We start from the raw sequence: 19,073 nt of genomic DNA on the forward strand, positions 1-19,073 counted from the left end.
GTCTTTTCGCCCCTTTGTTTTCCCCTTTTCCTCCCTCCCCTCTACCCACACCCCTCCAAAACCCATAAATATTCAACATATTCTTTCTTTGGCTTGGCTTCCGGACGAAGATTTATGGAGGGGGTAAATGTCCACGTCAGCTGCAGGCTCGTTTGTGGCTGACAAGTCCGATGCGGGACAGGCAGACACGGTTGCAGCGGTTGCAGGGGAAAATTGGTTGGTTGGGGTTGGGTGTTGGGTTTTTCCTCCTTTGCCTTTTGTCAGTGAGGTGGGCTCTGCGGTCTTCTTCAAAGGAGGTTGCTGCCCGCCGAACTGTGAGGCGCCAAGATGCACGGTTTGAGGCGTTATCAGCCCACTGGCGGTGGTCAATGTGGCAGGCACCAAGAGATTTCTTTAGGCAGTCCTTGTACCTTTTCTTTGGTGCACCTCTGTCACGGTGGCCAGTGGAGAGCTCGCCATATAACACGATCTTGGGAAGGCGATGGTCCTCCATTCTGGAGACGTGACCCATCCAGCGCAGCTGGATCTTCAGCAGCGTGGACTCGATGCTGTCGACCTCTGCCATCTCGAGTACTTCGACGTTAGGGATGTAAGCGCTCCAATGGATGTTGAGGATGGAGCGGAGACAACGCTGGTGGAAGCGTTCTAGGAGCCGTAGGTGGTGCCGGTAGAGGACCCATGATTCGGAGCCGAACAGGAGTGTGGGTATGACAACGGCTCTGTATACGCTTATCTTTGTGTACCGCACGGATGGCAGTCTCTTCAATCTGAGGCGCCTGCAAGCTCACACCAAGACACAAGAGAAACTTGTCCGTGAACTACTCTTTGCAGACGATGCCGCTTTAGTTGCCCATTCAGAGCCAGCTCTTCAGCGCTTGACGTCCTGCTTTGCGGAAACTGCCAAAATGTTTGGCCTGGAAGTCAGCCTGAAGAAAACTGAGGTCCTCCATCAGCCAGCTCCCCACCATGACTACATCTCCATCGGGCACACAAAACGGTCAACCAGTTTACCTATCTCGGCTGCACCATTTCATCAGATGCAAGGATCGACAATGAGATAGACAACAGACTCGCCAAGGCAAATAGCGCCTTTGGAAGACTACACAAAAGAGTCTGGTAAAACAACCAACTGAAAAACATTCAACATATACAATACAATAAAACCACAAAACAATATCTTCACACAAAGGAAAATAAACAAGAAAAATGCGTCATCTATTTTTTTACACACTGAATCTAGTCATTTAGTCTTCTTATAATTTTCATTCTCATTTTAGGGGATGGAGGTCGTAGGCAAGCTCGCTCTGATATGTTCCATGTATGGTTCCCAAACTTGTTCAAACATGGTGACTTTATTTTTTAAATTATATGTTATTTTTCCAATGGAATACATTTATCCATTTCCATGTACCATTGCTGTATTCTCATGCTCTCTTCCATTTTCCAAGTTGACATTATACATTTTTTTTGCTATCGCTAAGGCTATCATAATGAATTTTCTTTGCACTTTATCCAATTTGAGGCCTAATTCTCTACTTCTTATGTTACTTAAAACAAATACCTCTTTTAAAGAAATATCTGGTTTTTTTGTAATTTTGTTTAGTATCTGATTTAATTCTTCCCAAAACGTATTTACTTTCGTACATGCCCAAGTTGATTGTAAATATGTAATGTTGTTCCCATTTCCTTCTTACAGCGAAAACATCTATCCGGTAATATAGAATCCCATTTTTAAAATTTTTGTGGAATAAAATATACCCTGTGTAACCAATTATACTGCATCATGCATAACCTTGAGTTTATTGTATTCTTCATAGTTCCAGAACATAACTTTTCCCATGCTTCATTTGTTATCTTTATGTTTAGATCCTTTTCCCACTTCTGCTTAGGTTTGTAGTTAATTTCATTTTCCTTATTTTGCAGCTTAATGTATATGTTGGTTATAAATCTTTTAATTATCATTGTGTCTGTAATCACATATTCAAAGCTACTTCCTTCTTGTAATCTCAAGCTGTTTCCCCAATTTATCCTTTAAATAAGCTTTCAGTTGATGATATGCAAACATTGTACCATGAGTTAATCCATATTTGTACTTCAACTGCTCAAATGTTAATAAATTATTTCCCAAAAAACAATTTTCTATTCTTTGATTCCTTTTCTCTCCCATTCTGTAAAGGGTAAAAGGGATTAGCAGATTTTGCGTCACTAGTAATTTTGGTATTTGATCATTTGTTTTTTTTCCTTTCTAAGTGGATCTTCTTCCATGTATTAAGTAAACAATGTAGTACTGGTAAGTTTTTATATTGCACCAGCTTTTCATCCCACTTATAAAGTATATGTTCCGGTACCTTCTCCCCTATTTTATCTAGTTCTATCTTAGTCCAGTCTGGTTTATCCCCTGTCTGGTAAAAATCTGATAAGTACCTTAATTGTGCAGCACTATAATAATTTCTAAAATTTGGTAACTGCAAACCACCTTGGTTGTGCCTCTCTGCTAATTTATCGAATGCTACTCTTTCCACAAGAATTTCCTTATTATTCTTTTTAGTTCATTAAAGAATTTTTCTGTTAAAGAAATTGGTAACGTTTGAAATAAGTATTGTATCCTTGGGAACACGTTCATTTTAATGCAGTTTACCCTCCCTATCAACGTTAGCGGTAATTCTTTCCAATGTTCTAAGTCTTCCTGCAATTTCTTTATTAGTGGCTGATAATTTAGGTTTGTATGAGTGGCTTAAGTTATTATCTAACCTCATCCCTAGGTATCGGATTGCTTGTGCTTGCCATTTAAACGGTAATTCTTTTTTATACTTTGTATAGTCTGGTTTACTCATTGGCATCACTTCACTTTTATTTGCATTGATCTTGTGTCCCAATATTTCTCCATTTTCCTCTGGTTCTGTTAGGTATTCTATGATGTCATCTGCAAATAAACTGATTTTATAGTCCTTCTCCTTTATTTTTATCCCTTTTATTTTATTTTCTATTCTTATCAGTTCTGCCAAAAGTTCTATTGCTAAGGCGAACAATGAGGGGGATAGTGGACATCCCTGTCTTGTTGACCTACTTAATTTAAAGTGACTCGATACATATCCATTTACTGTTACCTTCGCTAATGGTCCATTATTCAATACTTTAATGCAATTTATATATTTTTTTCTGGTAGATTGAACTTCTGTAATACTTTAAATAAGTAATTCCACTCTACTCTGTCAAAGGCTTTTTCTGCGTCTGGAGCAACAGCCACTGTTGGTTTCTTATTTCTTTAAACTGTGTGGATTAGATTAATAAGTTTGCAGACATTGTCTGCTGTTCATCTTTTCTTAATGAATCCAGTTTGATCTTGTTTTACTATTTTAGGTACACAATCAGCCAATATGTTTGCTAATCATTTCGCTATTATCTGATAGTCTGAGTTAAGTAGAGATACTGGTCTATATGATGCTGGTGTTAATGGATCCTTCCCCGTCTTTGGTATTACTGTAATTATTTCTGTCTTACATGAATCTGGCAAGTTTTGTGTTTCTTCTACCTGGTTCATTACTTTAAGGAAAGGAGGAATTAATAACTCTTTAAATGTTTTATAAAATTCTATTGGAAATCCATCCTCTCCTGGTGTTTTATTGTTTGGCAGCTTTTTTAATATATCCTGTATTTCCTCTATTTCAAATGGTTTTATTAGTTTGTTTTGTTCCTCTTCTTGCAATGTTGACAGTTCAATTTTAGCTAAAAATTCCTCTATTTTATCATCTTTCCCCTCATTCTCAGTTTGATACAATTGTTCATAAAATTCCTTAAAATTTTCATTAATCTCTGTTGGATTATATATAATTTGTTTGTCCTTTTTACTTGAAGCCAGTATCGTTCTTTTCGCTTGTTCTGTTTTAAGTTGCCAGGCTAATATTTTATGTGGTTTTTTTTTCCCAGTTCGTAATACTTTTGCTTGTTTTTCATTATGTTCCTCTCCAACTTGTACATTTGTAATGTTTCATATTTAATTTTTTTGTCCGCCAATTCTCTCTTTTTCGTTATATCATCCCTTTTTACTAATTCCTTTTCTGTACTTACTATCTCCCTTTCCAAGTGCTCTATTTCCTGATTGTAATCCTTTTTCATCTTAGACACATAACTTATTATCTGCCCTCTAATGAAGGCTTTCATTGAATCCCATAATATAAATTTGTCTTTCACTGATCCTGTGTTTATTTCAAAATATGTTTTAATTTGGTGTTCAATAAACTCCCTAAATTCCTGTCTTTTAAGTAGCATGGAGTTTAACCTCCATCTATATGTTCTTGGTGGGATGTCCTCCAGTTCTATTGCTAGTAACAGGGGTGAATGATCAGATAGTAATCTTGCTTTATATTCAGTTTTCCTAACTCTCCCTTGAATATGGGCCGACAACAAAAACATATCAATCCTCGAGTAAGTTTTATGCCTACTCGAATAATATGAAAATTCCTTCTCTCTTCGGTGTTGCCTCCTCCATATATACATATGTTTCATTTCCTGCATTGATTTAACCATAAACTAGGCTACTTTATTATTTTTACTTGTCTTTTGTCCAGTTTTATCCAACATTGGGTCCAAATTAAGGTTAAAATCCCCTCCTATCAATATATTTCCTTGTGTGTCTGCAATCTTCAAAAAAATATCCTGCATAAACTTTTGATCCTCCTTGTTAGGTGTATATATATTGATCAAATTCCAAATTTCTGAGTATAACTGACACTTTATCATTGCATACCTCCCTGCCGGATCTATTATTTCCTCCTCTATTTTGATTGGTACATTTTTGTTAACTAGTATGGCTACACCTCTAGCTTTTGAATTATAGAACGCTGCCATTACGTGTCCTACCCAGTCTCTCTTTAGTTTATTATGTTCCTCTTCAGTTAGATATGTTTCCTGCACAAATGCTATATCTATTTTTTTCCTTCTTCAATAAATTTAGTCGCCTCTTCCTTTTAATTTGGTTATGTATTCCATTAATGTTTATAGTCATATAGTTCAACATGGCCATCTTAAATCTTGCATACACCTCTTTTCCACCTCTTCACCTCCTCCATCCCCCTTTTCCCCATTTTCATCTCTTAGTTTTCTCTTATTTCACTTAATGTTCGACAACACATTTAAAACATAAAATTCCCCCGCAGTTCCCACATCCACTGATACCTTAACCCCAAAAGTTTCCCCTTCTCTGAGTTGCCCCATATCCCTTGCCAGGCAACCATCCTTTAATATGGATTGCGATCTTGTTCGCAGCGTCAACTGATTTTGCAGTGACGGTGATTCCCCCTCTACCCAGCCCTCTCCAGAAAACACTTTTTTAAAACACATATAACTAAGTTCTCTCTCTTCTTTTCCCCCTTACTCCTTTCCTTCCCTTCTCTTTTTCCTCTTTAGTTCTTTACATATACATTGTTTTTACATCTTTATATATACTTTATCGCCATTCTTCATTCTTGTTACATCTCTTCTCCTGTCCTGCAAACATTCTGTGAATTCTTGCACTTTCTCTGGATCAGTCTGTTTTGGTCCCCGGGTATAAATATTTTAAACACGGCTGAATATCTTAATATGAATTTGTAATCTTTTTTCCATAGGATCGATTTTGCTGTATTAAACTCCTTTCTTCCCTTTAAAAGTTCAAAACTGAGTAAAAAAATATTTTTGACCTTTGTATTCCAATGGTTTATTATCTTCTCTAACTTTATTCCTTGCCCATTCCAGTATATTTTTCCTTGTCATGTATCTCAAAAATTTTACTAAGATGGATCTTGGTTTTTGATGTGCCTGTGGTTTCAGAGCTAGTGTTCTGTGAGCCCTTTCTATTTCCATTTCTTCCTATATTTCCATTGCTCCCAGGACCTTCGGGATCCATCCTTTTAAAAATTCTTTCATGTCTGTGTCTTCTTCACCCTCCTTCAGGCCCCCTATTTTTATGTTGTTCTGCCTACTATAATTTTCCAACATATCAAATTTCTGAGATAACAACTCTTGTGTCTCTTTAAGTTTTTTGTCACTTTCGTCCAATTTTTCTCTTGTCATTTACTTCCATTTCTACAGCCATTTCTCGTTCTTCCACATTCTCTACTCTTTTCCCTATTTCTGTCATTACCAGTTCTAACCTTTGCATTTTACCTTCTGTTCTTTTCATTTTCCTTTTAATTGCACTAAATTCTAATGACAACCATTCTTTTAGTGATCTCACTTGTTCTTCAAAAAAAACTTTATCTATATTCTGTTCATCAGTTTTACCTTTTATTTTTCTTTGTCCATCAGTTTACCTTTCATTTTTCTTCGTCCATCAGTTTACCTTTCATTTTTCTTCGTCCATCAGTTTTACCTTCTAATCAGTTTTAGCTTTTATTTTTCTTTGTTCATCAATTTTACCTTCTATTTCTCTGTGAAGATCTTGGTCTTCTTCTTCCTCTTCTTCTGTGTCTGTATCTTCTTCTCTTCTTTCTGTCTGTGTCTCTTGTTTTTCCTGATGAGCTGCTTATATCTCTTTGTCGGGCCTCTTCTTGCTGGGCTTCTTGTTGCTGGTCCTTCCCTCCTGGGCTACTCGTCTGTTGTGCTTCCTGACATTGGTCTTCTTCTCGGTCATCCCTCTATCTCCCTCATCTGTTTCATTGCTTCCTCTTCTGCTGGTTTCCTCATCCTCCAGCTGAGCACCCTGGTGTTGGGCATCCCTCAGCTGTTCGGTCTGTGACAACCCGCTCCTCTACTGAGCCCCCCTCCCGCCGGTGTCCTCTTTCTCCTTTGATTGCACACTTTTGTTTGGCTACTAGAGCCATTTTTGTAGTGCATTGGCTGGTGGGTCGCGACTCCACAGGGCAGGCACTGACCTCAAGGGTTGGGCGCTCCTCGCCACCACAGCGTCCTGTGCAGTTAAGGCCTTCTTTTATCTTCTCCGGTGACTTTTCTACTTTTTTTCCAGTTGCTTTTACTTTCTCCTTCTTGGAAGCCATCTTCTTTCTCTTCTGTGTCTTTATCTTCTATTTCTTATATTTTATTTTTGTTATGCTTTGCTTTTTCCTAACTTTTTTCCTATTTTCCTGGAGAGGGCTGGGTTTCTCGACCGGCCACTATTCCATCACGTAACCCCCTCCATAATAAATCTTTTTTGAACCCTGTCTAATTTTAGACCTAATTCTTTATCTTTTATGCTGTTTAACGGGAAGATTTTTGGGCCTTTTGGTATCTTATGGGTCTTTTGGTAATTCTATTTAATATTAGGTCTTTTGGTATCTTATGGGTCTTTTGGTAATTCTATTTAATATTAGGTTTAAATCCTCCCAAAAAGTTTTCAATTTTGTACTTGTCCAAATTGTTGTTCCAATTTCTTGTTTACAATGGAAGCTTCTGTCCGATATTGTTGGATTCCATTCTTTTTGAACTTTTAACATATAGTCTATGGAGCCAATTGTATTGTATTGTATTGAAACCGAGTACTTATTGTATTAATCATGGTACCTGCACATAATTCCTTCCATGTTTAATTCTTTATTCGTATATTTAAATCTTTTTCCCAACCTTATTTGGGTTTATATATTGCTTCATCATTTTCCTTGTATTGCAATTTGTTATGCATGTTTGTGATAAATTTGTTAACTATCACAATGTCTGTGATTAAATATTCAAAGCAACTACTCTCAGGCAATTTTAGACTAGCTCCCAGCTTCTCTTTTAAAAATGTTCTCAACTGATAGTATGAAAATATTGTACCATGTGATATTCCATATTTATCTTTTAACTGTTTAAATGTTCATAAATTATTTCCCAAAAAGCAATCTTTTATTTTTTTAATTCCTTTTCTTGACAATTCCTTAAAGAATAGATTGTCTATTGTAAAAGATATTAATGGGTTTTGCATTAGTAGCAGTTTTGGTATTTGATAATTTATCATCTTTCACTCCAGAAGTATTCTCTTCCATATTTTTAGTATATGATGTAGTATTGGTAGATTGTTGTGTTGCACCAGTTTCTCATCCAATTTATAGAGTAAATGTTCAGGGACATTTTCCTCTAATTTATAATTCTATCTTGAACCAATCCAATTTTTATCCTGCCTGGTAAAAGTCTGACAAATATCATAACTGTGTTGCCTTGTAATAGCTTTTGAAATATGGCAGCTACAATCCTCCTTGTTTATATGTCCATGTTAATTTTTCCAAAGCTACTCTTGATTTTTTGCTCTTCCAAAGAAATTATCTTATTAATTTATTCATTTTTTAAAAAATCCCTATCAAGGGAATCATTAGTGTTTGGAATAAGTTTTGTGGCTGTGGAAATACATTCATCTTGATGCAGTTTGCTTTCCCTATTACAGTTATTGGTAGTTCTTTCCATTTCTCCAAGTCCTCTTGTAATTTCTTTATCAATGGTTGGTAATTTAATTTATACAAATGATTTATATTATCATCTATTCTGATGATATCTATTCTATCATATGGCCTGTGTGATTGCCATGTGAAAAGGGATTCCCTTTTATATTCCATATAAAGGGAATCACTTCACTTTTATCAATATTAACCTTGTACCCTGAAATCGCTCCATATTCTTTCAATTTTGTATATAACATTTTTATTGATTTATCTGGGTCCGTTAAATATAACATAATCCACAAATAAGATAATTTTAAATCCTTCACCCTTTATTTTTATTCCCTTTATCATAGGTTCTTTTCTTATCAGTTCTGCCAATGGTTTTATATCCAAAGCAAACAGGAATGGTGATAATGGCCATCCCTGTATTGTTGCCCTTCTCAATTTAAAGTGGTCTGAAACATATCCATTTGTCACCACTTTTGCCAGAGGACCATTATACAGTGTTCTGATCCAATTAACATGTTTTTCCAATAATTTGAATTTCTGTGGTACTTTAAACAGATAATTCCATTCCACCCTATCAGCTTTCTCTGCATAAAGAGCTACTGCCACATTTGGTGTTTTGTTTGTTTGTTCCTCATGAATCAAATTAATCAATTTACACACGTTATCTGCCATTCCTGTTTTTAACAAATCCTGTCTGATCCAACTTCACTAATTTTTCCACACAATTCATTAACCTATTTGTTAATAGTTTTGCAATTAGTTTGTAGCCTGTATTTAGTAGAGATTGGTCTATATGAAGCTGGTGACAGCAGATCTTTTTCTATTTTTGGAATTACTGAGATCATTGCCATTTTGCAGGAGTCAGGCAGAATCTGGGTCTCTTCCACTTGTTTTATTACTTCTAAGAGGGGCAGAAGTAGTAGATTATTGAATACCTTATCAAATTCTGTGGGAAATCCATCTTTGTCTGATGCTTTATTATTTGGCAATGTCATTAGTGTATCGTGTATTTCTGTAGTTGTCAGTAATTTATTTTGATCTTCCAACTGTAATTCGAGTAATTCAATGTTTGACAAAAATTCAGCTATTTTGTCACTTTTCCCTAGGATTTTGGTTTGATATATTTGCTTATAAAATTTCTTAAAATTCTCATCAATCTCTAGTGGATTATATGAAACCTGTTTATCCCTCTTCCTTGTTACTATAATAGTCTTTGTTGCTTGTTTTGCTTTCAGTTGCCAAGCCAAAATTTTGGGGGTTTTCTCTCTTAATTCATAATAACTTTCTTTTGTTTTCATATTTTTCTCCACTTGGAATATTTGTAATGTGTCATATTTTAGTTTTTTCTCTGTCAATTCTCTTTTTTTCCATATCCTCCCTTTTCATTAAACCTTTCTCGAAAGTTACTGTCTCTTTTTCCAACTGCTCTATTTCCCGACTGTATTCTTTTGTAATCTTGGTCGTATAACTAATTATTTGTCCCCTAATAAAGGCCTTCATTGCGTCCCATAATATAAATTTGTCTGCTACAGAATTTGTGTTTACCTCAGTATATTTTAATTTGTTGTTCTATGTATTCCTGAAAGTCTTGCCTTTTGAACATAGGACTCAGCCTCCATCTGTATGTTTTCGGTGGAATATTCTCTTGAGCAATAGACAACAAGGGTGAGTGGTCTGATAAAAGTCTTGCCTTATATTCAGTCTTTCGGACTCTCCCTTGAATCTGTGCTGACAATAAGAACACATTAATTCCAGAAAAGGTTTTATGTCTGTTTGAATAATATGAATAATCTCTTTATTTTGGATGTTGTTTTCTCTATATATCAATTATCTTCATATCATGCATTGAATTTAATGTAAATTTGGCTGCTTTATTTTTTTAATAGTCATCCCGGTTTTATCTATTGATGGGTCAAGGTTAAAGTTAAAATCTCCCCCTAGTGTCTGCTATATTTTAAAAAATGTCCTGCATAAATTCCAGGTCTTCTTCATTATCTCCAAGATTCTGAATAAATCTGGCACATTACTATTATGTATCTACCCGCCAGGTCTGTTATTACTTTTCTCTATTTTAACTGGTAAATTTTTATTAACTAGGATAGCAACTCCCCCGGCTTTTGAATTGTACGATGATGCTACTACATGACCTATAACCATATATAACCATATAACCACTTACAGCACAGAACAGGCCAGTTCGGCCCTTCTCGTCCATGCCATAACAAATCCCCACCCTCCTAGTCCCACTGACCAGCACCCAGTCCATACCCCTCCAGTCCTCTCCTATCCATGTAACTATCCAGTCTTTCCTTAAATGTAACCAATGATCCCGCCTCGACCACGTCTGTCGGAAGCTCATTCCACATCCCCACCACCCTCTGCGTAAAGAAATTTCCCCTCATGTTCCCCTTATAATTTTGTAATCTTCAATCTTAAACCATGCCTTCTAGTTTGAATCTCCCCCACTCTTAATTGAAAAAGCCTATCCACGTTTACTCTGTCTGTCCCTTTTAAAATCTTAAACACCTCTATCAAGTCCCCTCTCAATCTTCTACGCTCCAGAGAAAAAAGCCCCAGTCTGCACAACCTTTCCCTACAACTCAAACCTTAAAATCCTGTCAACATTCTCGTGAACCTTCTCTGCACTCTCTCTATTTTGTTTATATCTTTCCTATAATTTGGTGACCAAAACTGTACACAGTACTCCAAATTTGGCCTCACCAATGCCTTGTACAATTTCATCATAACCTCCCTACTCTTGAATTCAATATTCCGATTTATGAAGGCCAACATTCCAAATGCCTTCTTCACCACACCATCTACCTGAGTATCAGCCTTGAGGGTACTATTTACCACAACTCCTAAATCCCTTTGTTGCTCTGCACATCTCAATAGCCTACCATTTAATGCATATGACCTATTTAGATTTGACTTCCCAAAATGTAACACCTCACACTTATCTGTATTAAATTCCATCAACCATTTCTCAGCCCACACCTCCAGCCTTCCTAAATCACCTTTTAATCTACGGTAATCTTCCTCACTGTCCACAACACCACCAATTTTTGTATCATCCGCAAACTTGCTTATCCAATTTTCCACCCCTACTTCCAGATCATTAATATATATAACAAACAATAGTGGACCGAGGACTGATCCCTGAGGAACTCCACTAGTCACCGGCCTCCAATTGGACAAACAATTTTCTACCATTACTCTCTGACACCTCCCATCTAACCATTGCTGAATCCATTTCACTACCTCCTCATTTATACCTAATGCCTCCACCTTTTTTCCTAACCTCCTGTGGGGAACTTTGTCAAAAGCTTTACTAAAGTCTAAATAGACAACATCCACAGCTTTCCCTTCATCAACCTTTTTTGTAACCCCCTCGAAAAACTCAATCAGTCAACCTACCCAGTCTCTCTTCAGTCTGAGATGTTCTGACTCCATTAAGTCTGTCTTTTGTATGAATGCTGTCTATTTTATCCTTTTTAAGTAGTGTCAGTAAATTTTTCCTCTTGATTCGATTGTGAATTCCATTAATATTAATAGTCATATATTTCAATGTGTTCATTCTATCAATCCATTTTCTCCTCTATTCCATCTCTTCAACCCCCATCTCTCTTCTTCCAAAATCACACTTTTGATTGTTCTTATTCTTTACTAATGCACCAACACAATTAGTAATAAAATAACAAAAACTATAAAAAGATTAAAGAACAGTAGTAAAGAAAGCAACATTAAATCCCCCTTTAATGAGTTGTCCTTGCTACCTTGCCAGACAACCACAACTCCCTTTTCTACGTGGGTTGTGGCAATATACTGCAAATGTCAAGAGATTTCACAGTGGGCACCCCCCCCCCAGAGAAATCACTATATTATTCTAAAAAATATAACAAGCATTTTTTCTTTTTTAAACATCTATCATCCAACTATTAACTTTTGAACTTGTTTATATACATTATATTAACAGTCCTTTTGTTATTTTCCTTCCACTTCTTGTTGCTCATTTGGCAATTGATCTGCAAAACAACGAGCTTCTTTTGGATCTGAAAATGATGTGGTGAATCTCTGCTAAGCTGTCTGTCTTCCCTTCAGCTAGCCTTGCTGTACTAACATTGGCTGCACATTATCTCTACTATTAAGGACACTCCCCTTGGGTATAACTATATATGCACCCATTGTCTTTCATTATTGTACCGTTAGTTTCTGCTAGTAAAAACCATGATTTTCCCCAGGATCAGGGAATCTAAAACAAGAGGGTGGAGAAAGAAAAAGATTTACAACAGTCCCAAGGGGAGCGTTCAAATAATCTGAACTCAAGCCCAAGTCCACCCTCACTATTCAACAGACAAACACGTTGGATGTTCAGGGTCCAGGTCATTTATTTGGCATGTGCCAAGTACATTCAGCTGCAGGACAGTTAAAGGGCTGTTAAGATCAGCTGGATGGGGACAGGACAGTGGAAATGGTCTGACTCTGGTTAGAAATGACAGGGGTGTGAGGTCAGATCAGCAACAGAATCCAACTCACTTGTGGACCCACAGGTGCTGCCACAGGCCAGCTGACTGGGTGAAGCTTTTTCCACAGCTGAAGCAAATGAAGGTTCTCTCACTGGTGTGGACCCACTGGTGGGTCAGCAGCTTTGTAGTCATGGTGAAGCCCTTGTCGTACTCGGGATAGATGAAGGGCTTTGCCCCTGAGTAGAGCTGCCAGTGCATCCATAAGCTGGAAGTCTGGGTGAAGCACTTCGCCCATTCGTGGCAGCTGAAGGCCTCATCCTGGTATGGACCCGCTGATGTCTCAGCAGTTGGGAGGACCGAACAAAACCCTTCCTGCACTCAAGGCAGATGAAAGGCCTCTCCCCGGTGTGTACCCGCTGGTGGGTCAGCAGGTCAGAGGTCTGGGTAAAGCTTTTCTCACACTCGGGGCAAGTGAAGGGTCTCTCCCCAGTGTGAATCCGTTGGTGTGTCAGCAGATTGGATGCCTGGGTGAAGCCCTTCCCACATTCGGGACAGGTAAAGGGCCTCTCCCCTGTATGAACCCGCTGGTGTCTCAGCAGGTTGGAGGTATGGGTGAAGCCCTTCCCACACTCGGAGCAGGTGAACGGCCTCTCCCCCGTGTGAACCCGCTGATGTCTCAGCAGATGGGACGTATGGGTGAAGCCCCTGCTGCACTCAGGGCAGGTGAACGGTCTCTCCCCAGTGTGGACCCGCTGGTGACTCAGCAGGTGGGATATCTGGGTGAACTTCTTCCCGCACTCAGGGCAGGTGAAGGGCCTCTCCCCCGTGTGAACCCGCTGGTGGATCAGCAGGTGGGAGGTCTGGGCGAACCTCTTTCCGCACTCAGGGCAGGTGAATGGCCTCTCCCCGGTGTGAACCCGCTGGTGTATTCGCAGGCTGGAGGTCTGGATGAAGCCCTTACCGCACTTGGGGCAGACGAATGGCTTTTCCCCGGTGTGGACCCACTGGTGTTTCATTAACTCACTCGACCTTTTAAAGTTCTTCTTGCAGCTGGAACATTGAAACGGGTTCATCGTGAGGATATATCAATGCAGTCTTGCCCCGGGGCCACAGCACGTGTTCAGCCCGATGGAGGGTCCCGGAGAGCTGGGCCGCGGGTTAAATCAACACGGAAGATGTGACAAGGGCCGGGACCCGGGAAGAAGCGTCCTTTCGCCGGCATTACATCCCCCGGAACCACGGGAGCCCCGCGTTCCGGGACCCATTGCTGCACTCTGCTCCCGGCGCCCGGTACCAAATCACATTCAGTGACGAACGAGCACCGGGACCTTTGTGCAGCTCACGGGCACGTGACGTCACTTCTCCTGTGCCTGCGCCCTCCCATTTTTCAAAGGTTGATGCGGTACTTTCATGGCCGAAGAGCTTTCTGGGTAATGGTAATCACCATGAAAGGCGCTGAGCCACTGTCTTTAAACCCTGCTGTTCTCGGTCCGTGTCTCCCAAATCGATCGCCCAGCGAATGCTCCAATGGAGGAAACTCTGCCCCCAATCAATGCACAGAAAGATCCCACCAACGATGACGACAACAGTCATTGTTTTTCTGTTGAATGGGGAGTAAATATTCCAGGATATTTCCCAGCGCCTCCTCGGAACATTTTGTATAACCGTGATGAGAGAGGGCGTCGGAAGGCGTTGGCCAGCAACGTTGGGGATTCTTCTTCTATTCCACCGGTGCTGCTCGACCCGCTGAGACCCTCCCGCAGAGCGGAGCGACCAACGTTATTACAGCGCCAGGGAGCCGGGTCCGACTGGCACTAACATTCAAAACAGGACTTAACATCAACAACGTAACGCACTGAATTCACCAGACAACGTGGAAATACGGATTGAAGTTCTGTCATTAACTGAGGACAGGTCATCTCAAAGGCCAAGTTTTCATCCAGATTTTCTAAAACCCCTTTTTATTGGGATTCCAAAAACCCACCTGCATCAGACCCTCCTCTATCTCTGTCCCCTCTCCGTTTCTGATCTAAACGCTGCCCCTGATTGATCACATTTGCAGACACGAGGCCAGGTTTCACGTATCCATTGATCGCTTTCCCCAGGACCTTTTCACCATCTCTGGGCCACTTCACTCTGTCAGGCCGCTCACACTGTTCAATCAACACGGGAATGAGCAGAAATTTTCCACACGTAAATCTGGGGAAGTCGCTGCCGTTGTGTTTGGACCCAGTACAACCTCTACTTCCATTCCCTGGGACGAAGCAGGGATTTTAAAATCGACATCTCCAATTCATTACTGCGCTGTCAAGTTCCATCTCTGTCCCGTCCCCTGGCTGAGTTCATCGGCTGATGGAAACCTCATCTCTGTTTCTCTTGGAGAACACACAAGGAATAGGAGCAGGAATCGGCTTCTTCCACCGTTCACTTGACCATGGTTGATGCGGCCGGGAACTCAGAAATCTACAGGACAGGACACAGAGGCGTAGCGGGGGGAGGGGAGGTGGGTGCAGGGGGAGAGCACATTTTTCAATAGTGGCGCCTATTCGCCTTGTCTCTGATGATCGATCCGTGTCTGTTCCGGGCAGCGTGACCCGGGATCCGGATTCGGAAACACCGTCAACACTGATGAAAATGAACGTTCCGATTTCTATCTCGTCATCGAAGTAACGGCGGAACAGTCGGCCACTTATTACTGGGCCTTATGGCTGGACACAGCGCGCAACAGGAACACAAGTTCAACACAAAAACCCGAGCCGCCTGTCACAGACACACAACTCCTGGTCCAGAGACGGCACCTGCACCTCAGGCCGCGATTACCCTTCCGCGGCGGCAGGTGCTCGGGTCCGGACAAGAGGCGGTCACTGAAATTTGAACCAGGCGCTTCTGAAGTGGCTGAATTTGTCGCTACAAGGAAGCGGCCTGGTGCCGTCCACGTTTCGGCAGGGTCTCTCCTCTGGGGCGCTGAGTGAGCGGCCCTGTCACCCGGAACACGCCGCACCCTGGTCGGTGAGGAGGCAGAAGGGCTCACAATGGGCGATACCGGACCACACTCTTCCCCCGGCGCCCTGAGCTGCGCACTTTCCTCTGACTTCCCAAAATCTCCCGACCCCACTCCCCACAAACCGACATATTCTGAAACTTTAACAGGAACATTTTGGCAGGAAACCCTGCGAATTTGGACGGGGTGGGAAAAGACCAACAGCATTGTTAAAGAAACGCGGGAAACGGCGCCGGGAAATGGAGAAGCTGCGGGGAAGGTGGGGCGACAGGGAGCTCAACCGGATGGTGGAGAGGAGACGCGGGTCCGTTTGAAAGGGAGCCTCGTCCACTGAAGCCGCGGGAACATGATGGAGGGAGGGAGGGAGCGCGGAAATCGGATTCCATCGCCAACATCTCCAGCTGAGTCCGAACCAACGTTTGAGCAGGATGATGCTAAACCCTCTTTCTCAATCTGCTCTCTCCTTATTGTCCATCACTGAGCCCAGAGCCCGCCCGCCCGACACTCACTGAGCGCAGCTTCACCGCTCACTTTCGGCACCGTTTGCCTGTGAAAACCCTCAACATGAACTCTGACCGTCTATTTCCCCATTTCGGGCCAGTTTTATCCCACATTCCCGTTTCCCTTCTTTATTTATCCCCCCTCACCCGTCGCTGCTTTATTCCCCCTAGTTCCCGCTTCCAATGAACTTCCCCGGGAGCAGATTCCACCTGGAAAGGGCTCGGGGAAGCCCCTGTGCCCATGCGCTTCCTCACCTCTGATTTGACAGCTCCCTCCGCCCCTCCTCCCGAGCCCCGTCACCGCCCAGACGCATGCGCGCCAGTGTCACAGAACATCAGCGAACCTGAGCACCGTTCTCGGGCTATTCGTGATGGCCAGAATATTTTATTTAGTTTATGTAATTCTTCATATTGCATTGTTCCCTTTTTGTTTGTATGTTCTTTATTAAAATCAATAAAAATATTATAAAAAGAGGAAAGAACATCACTCACTCAAACTCCAGGAGGGACTGGAGTCTTGTGGTTATTGAGGCAACAAATCAAAACAGGTCTTGGTTCTGTAAAGTCTCTTCACACCTACTACAGGTGTACAGCAGAAAGCATTCTGGCTGGTTCATCACTATCTGGTATGGAGCTGTCAATGCTCAGGACAAGAAAAACTTCAGAGAGTTGTTAACTTGGCCTGTGGCATCACGGGCACCTGCCTTCAGTCCATCGCGGACATTTACTGGAGGGGCTGTCTTAAGAAAGCAGCCTCTATCCTTAAGGACCCTCACCACCCTGGCCATGCCCTCTTCACTCTACTACCATCAGGGCAAAGGTACAGAAACCTAAAGACAAGCACTCAGCGGCACAACAACAGCTTCTTCTCCACTGCAATCAAATTCGTGAGAGATCAAAGAAACAAAGACACTCTGACTTCTCATACACTATTTTATTTGTTGTTGTAAGATGGTTGATTTGAAAGTTTGTCCTGTGATGCTGCCACAAACAATGAATTTCATGACTTGTTCATGACAAATTCTAATTCTGCTGAACTGGATAGAGAATTCCTCAGATTCACCACTGAAGCCAATTTCAGGTTCCACCCAGATGGTGAGACACACGCGGTGGAGAAATTCACCAGGTCATCAAGCATCGTAGGAAGTTTTGGGCTTCAGATCATTCTTTATTCCTTATGGATGCTGTGTGACCTGCTGTGTTTCTCCAGGAAGTTTGTGTATTGCCCTTTGTGAGAAACAGAAGGACCTTTTCAGATTTCGCTCGCGACAAAAATTGAGAACAAAGAACATTTATTGTACAACAATGCAAAGTTGGGTGCTTCCCGTTACCCTTGGAATACACACACATAATGGGGCTCACCCAACTTTTATACAGTTCATTTTAGTGTAGAGGTACCCTCCCCACCTAATATTCTTCTGCCTCCTGGATTGGTTTGGCATTTGGTAATTCTGTCTGCCTACGTGCAGTTTCTGTAAAGTTGAAAGACCATGGGGTATCCTGTCTGGGTCCCATCATGTCATTGTCCTTATTCATGAATCTGCCTTTGGCCTTATTCACACATCTCAACCCCCAGGACTTACTAATTCTATATGCAGAACTTGCTAATTCTGTCTATCACTATAAGACCCTTATTCTATTATACTTGCGTAACCCTTCCTCACACTCTTATTGGAATTCATCCCTACTCAGCACTTACTTAACTTCCTCTAGTCTAGTCTAGTATTTCTTATTTCATTCATACTAGTTTTACTTCCTATATTCTATTATCTCTCACACCCTTTGATTCAATCCAATCATACTTCTCATTCCTCCAAGTTTACTGGTTGCAGGCAAATCTTATACTGTGCACAGAATTTAACATTTATGAAGTTCACCAGGCTTTGGTGTTTGAAAGGTAAATGGTTACCACTCAGGAAAGTGCTTGTCGGTTTTCAGAGAGAGATTGGTTGTTCGCTGGACACCCACAACTGATTCCTTGTCACCAGCCACTTCAGTGTCTTTCCGAAGAAACTTTCCTCCTCAGGGTTCTCCAGATGATAACCTCTTTCTTTTAGGTCACCACAGAGATCTTTTTTGTTTCTCTTATTTCAAGTGAAACATTAGACAGCCAGTCCTCTCCTCTTGCATGAACCACAAAGGCTTTAACCAGGCTGAACTAAGCACTCACAATCCGTCTTCCAAATGGGGTTTTCCACAAGCTTGCCAGCTTGTCCTATTCCAGTCCCAGCTGCTCTGCTGACTGTAAAACTGCAGAACTTAATTCCTCCTCACTCTCTGAGGAGAGCCTGTTTTTCTTCTCTGCTTGCAAAACCACCTGACTCTCTTAGAATTCTTTGAGATGGTGACAGGTAAAATAGATGGGGGAGAGCCAGTGGATGTGGTGTACCTGGACTTCCAAAAGGCCTTCGATAAGTTCCCGCATAAACGACTGGCTTCCAAAATCAAGGCTCATGGGATTGGGGGCAAAGTAGTGATGTGGATTGAGAACTGGCTGGCAGGTAGAAGACAGAGAGTTGGGATAAATGGCTCATTTTCTGAGTGGCAGGCGGTGACCAGTGTGGTGCCACAGGGATCTGTACTGGGACCCCAGCTGTTCACAATTTACATTAATGATCTGGATGAGGGGATTGGATGTAATATCTCCAAATTTGCAGATGACACTAAGCTAGGAGGGGTTGTGTGCATGGAAGAGGGGGTCAGGAAGCTCCAGTGTGATTTGGATAAATTGAGGGACTGGGCAGATACATGGCAAATACACTACAAT

The 19,073-nt window shown here is 41.2% G+C and overlaps 1 protein-coding gene across 4 annotated transcripts in view; it reads right to left on the reverse strand.

Annotated features, from left to right (window-relative positions):
• Positions 1-14,017, reverse strand: part of LOC138764561 (zinc finger protein 271-like) — a 39,460-nt gene extending 25,443 nt beyond the window's left edge. Inside the window, exons 1-2 of one of the 4 annotated variants that reach the window (XR_011358182.1) lie at positions 12,876-14,017; positions 9,874-10,062 (exon numbers count right to left, since the gene is read on the reverse strand). Coding sequence is in view for 1 of the 4 variants with exons in the window: in XM_069940651.1 (XP_069796752.1) it covers positions 13,118-13,878 (761 nt within the window). In the remaining 3 variants the exon portion in view is untranslated. Of the gene's footprint in view, positions 1-9,873; positions 10,068-12,875 lie in introns of those variants that run through there. The other 3 variants (XR_011358183.1, XR_011358184.1, XM_069940651.1) reach the window with 3 other exon arrangements.
• Positions 14,018-19,073: the final 5,056 nt, after the last annotated feature.

Source organism: Narcine bancroftii, chromosome 5 (genome assembly GCF_036971445.1).
Source record: "Narcine bancroftii isolate sNarBan1 chromosome 5, sNarBan1.hap1, whole genome shotgun sequence".
Classification (NCBI taxonomy): Eukaryota; Metazoa; Chordata; class Chondrichthyes; order Torpediniformes; family Narcinidae; genus Narcine; species Narcine bancroftii.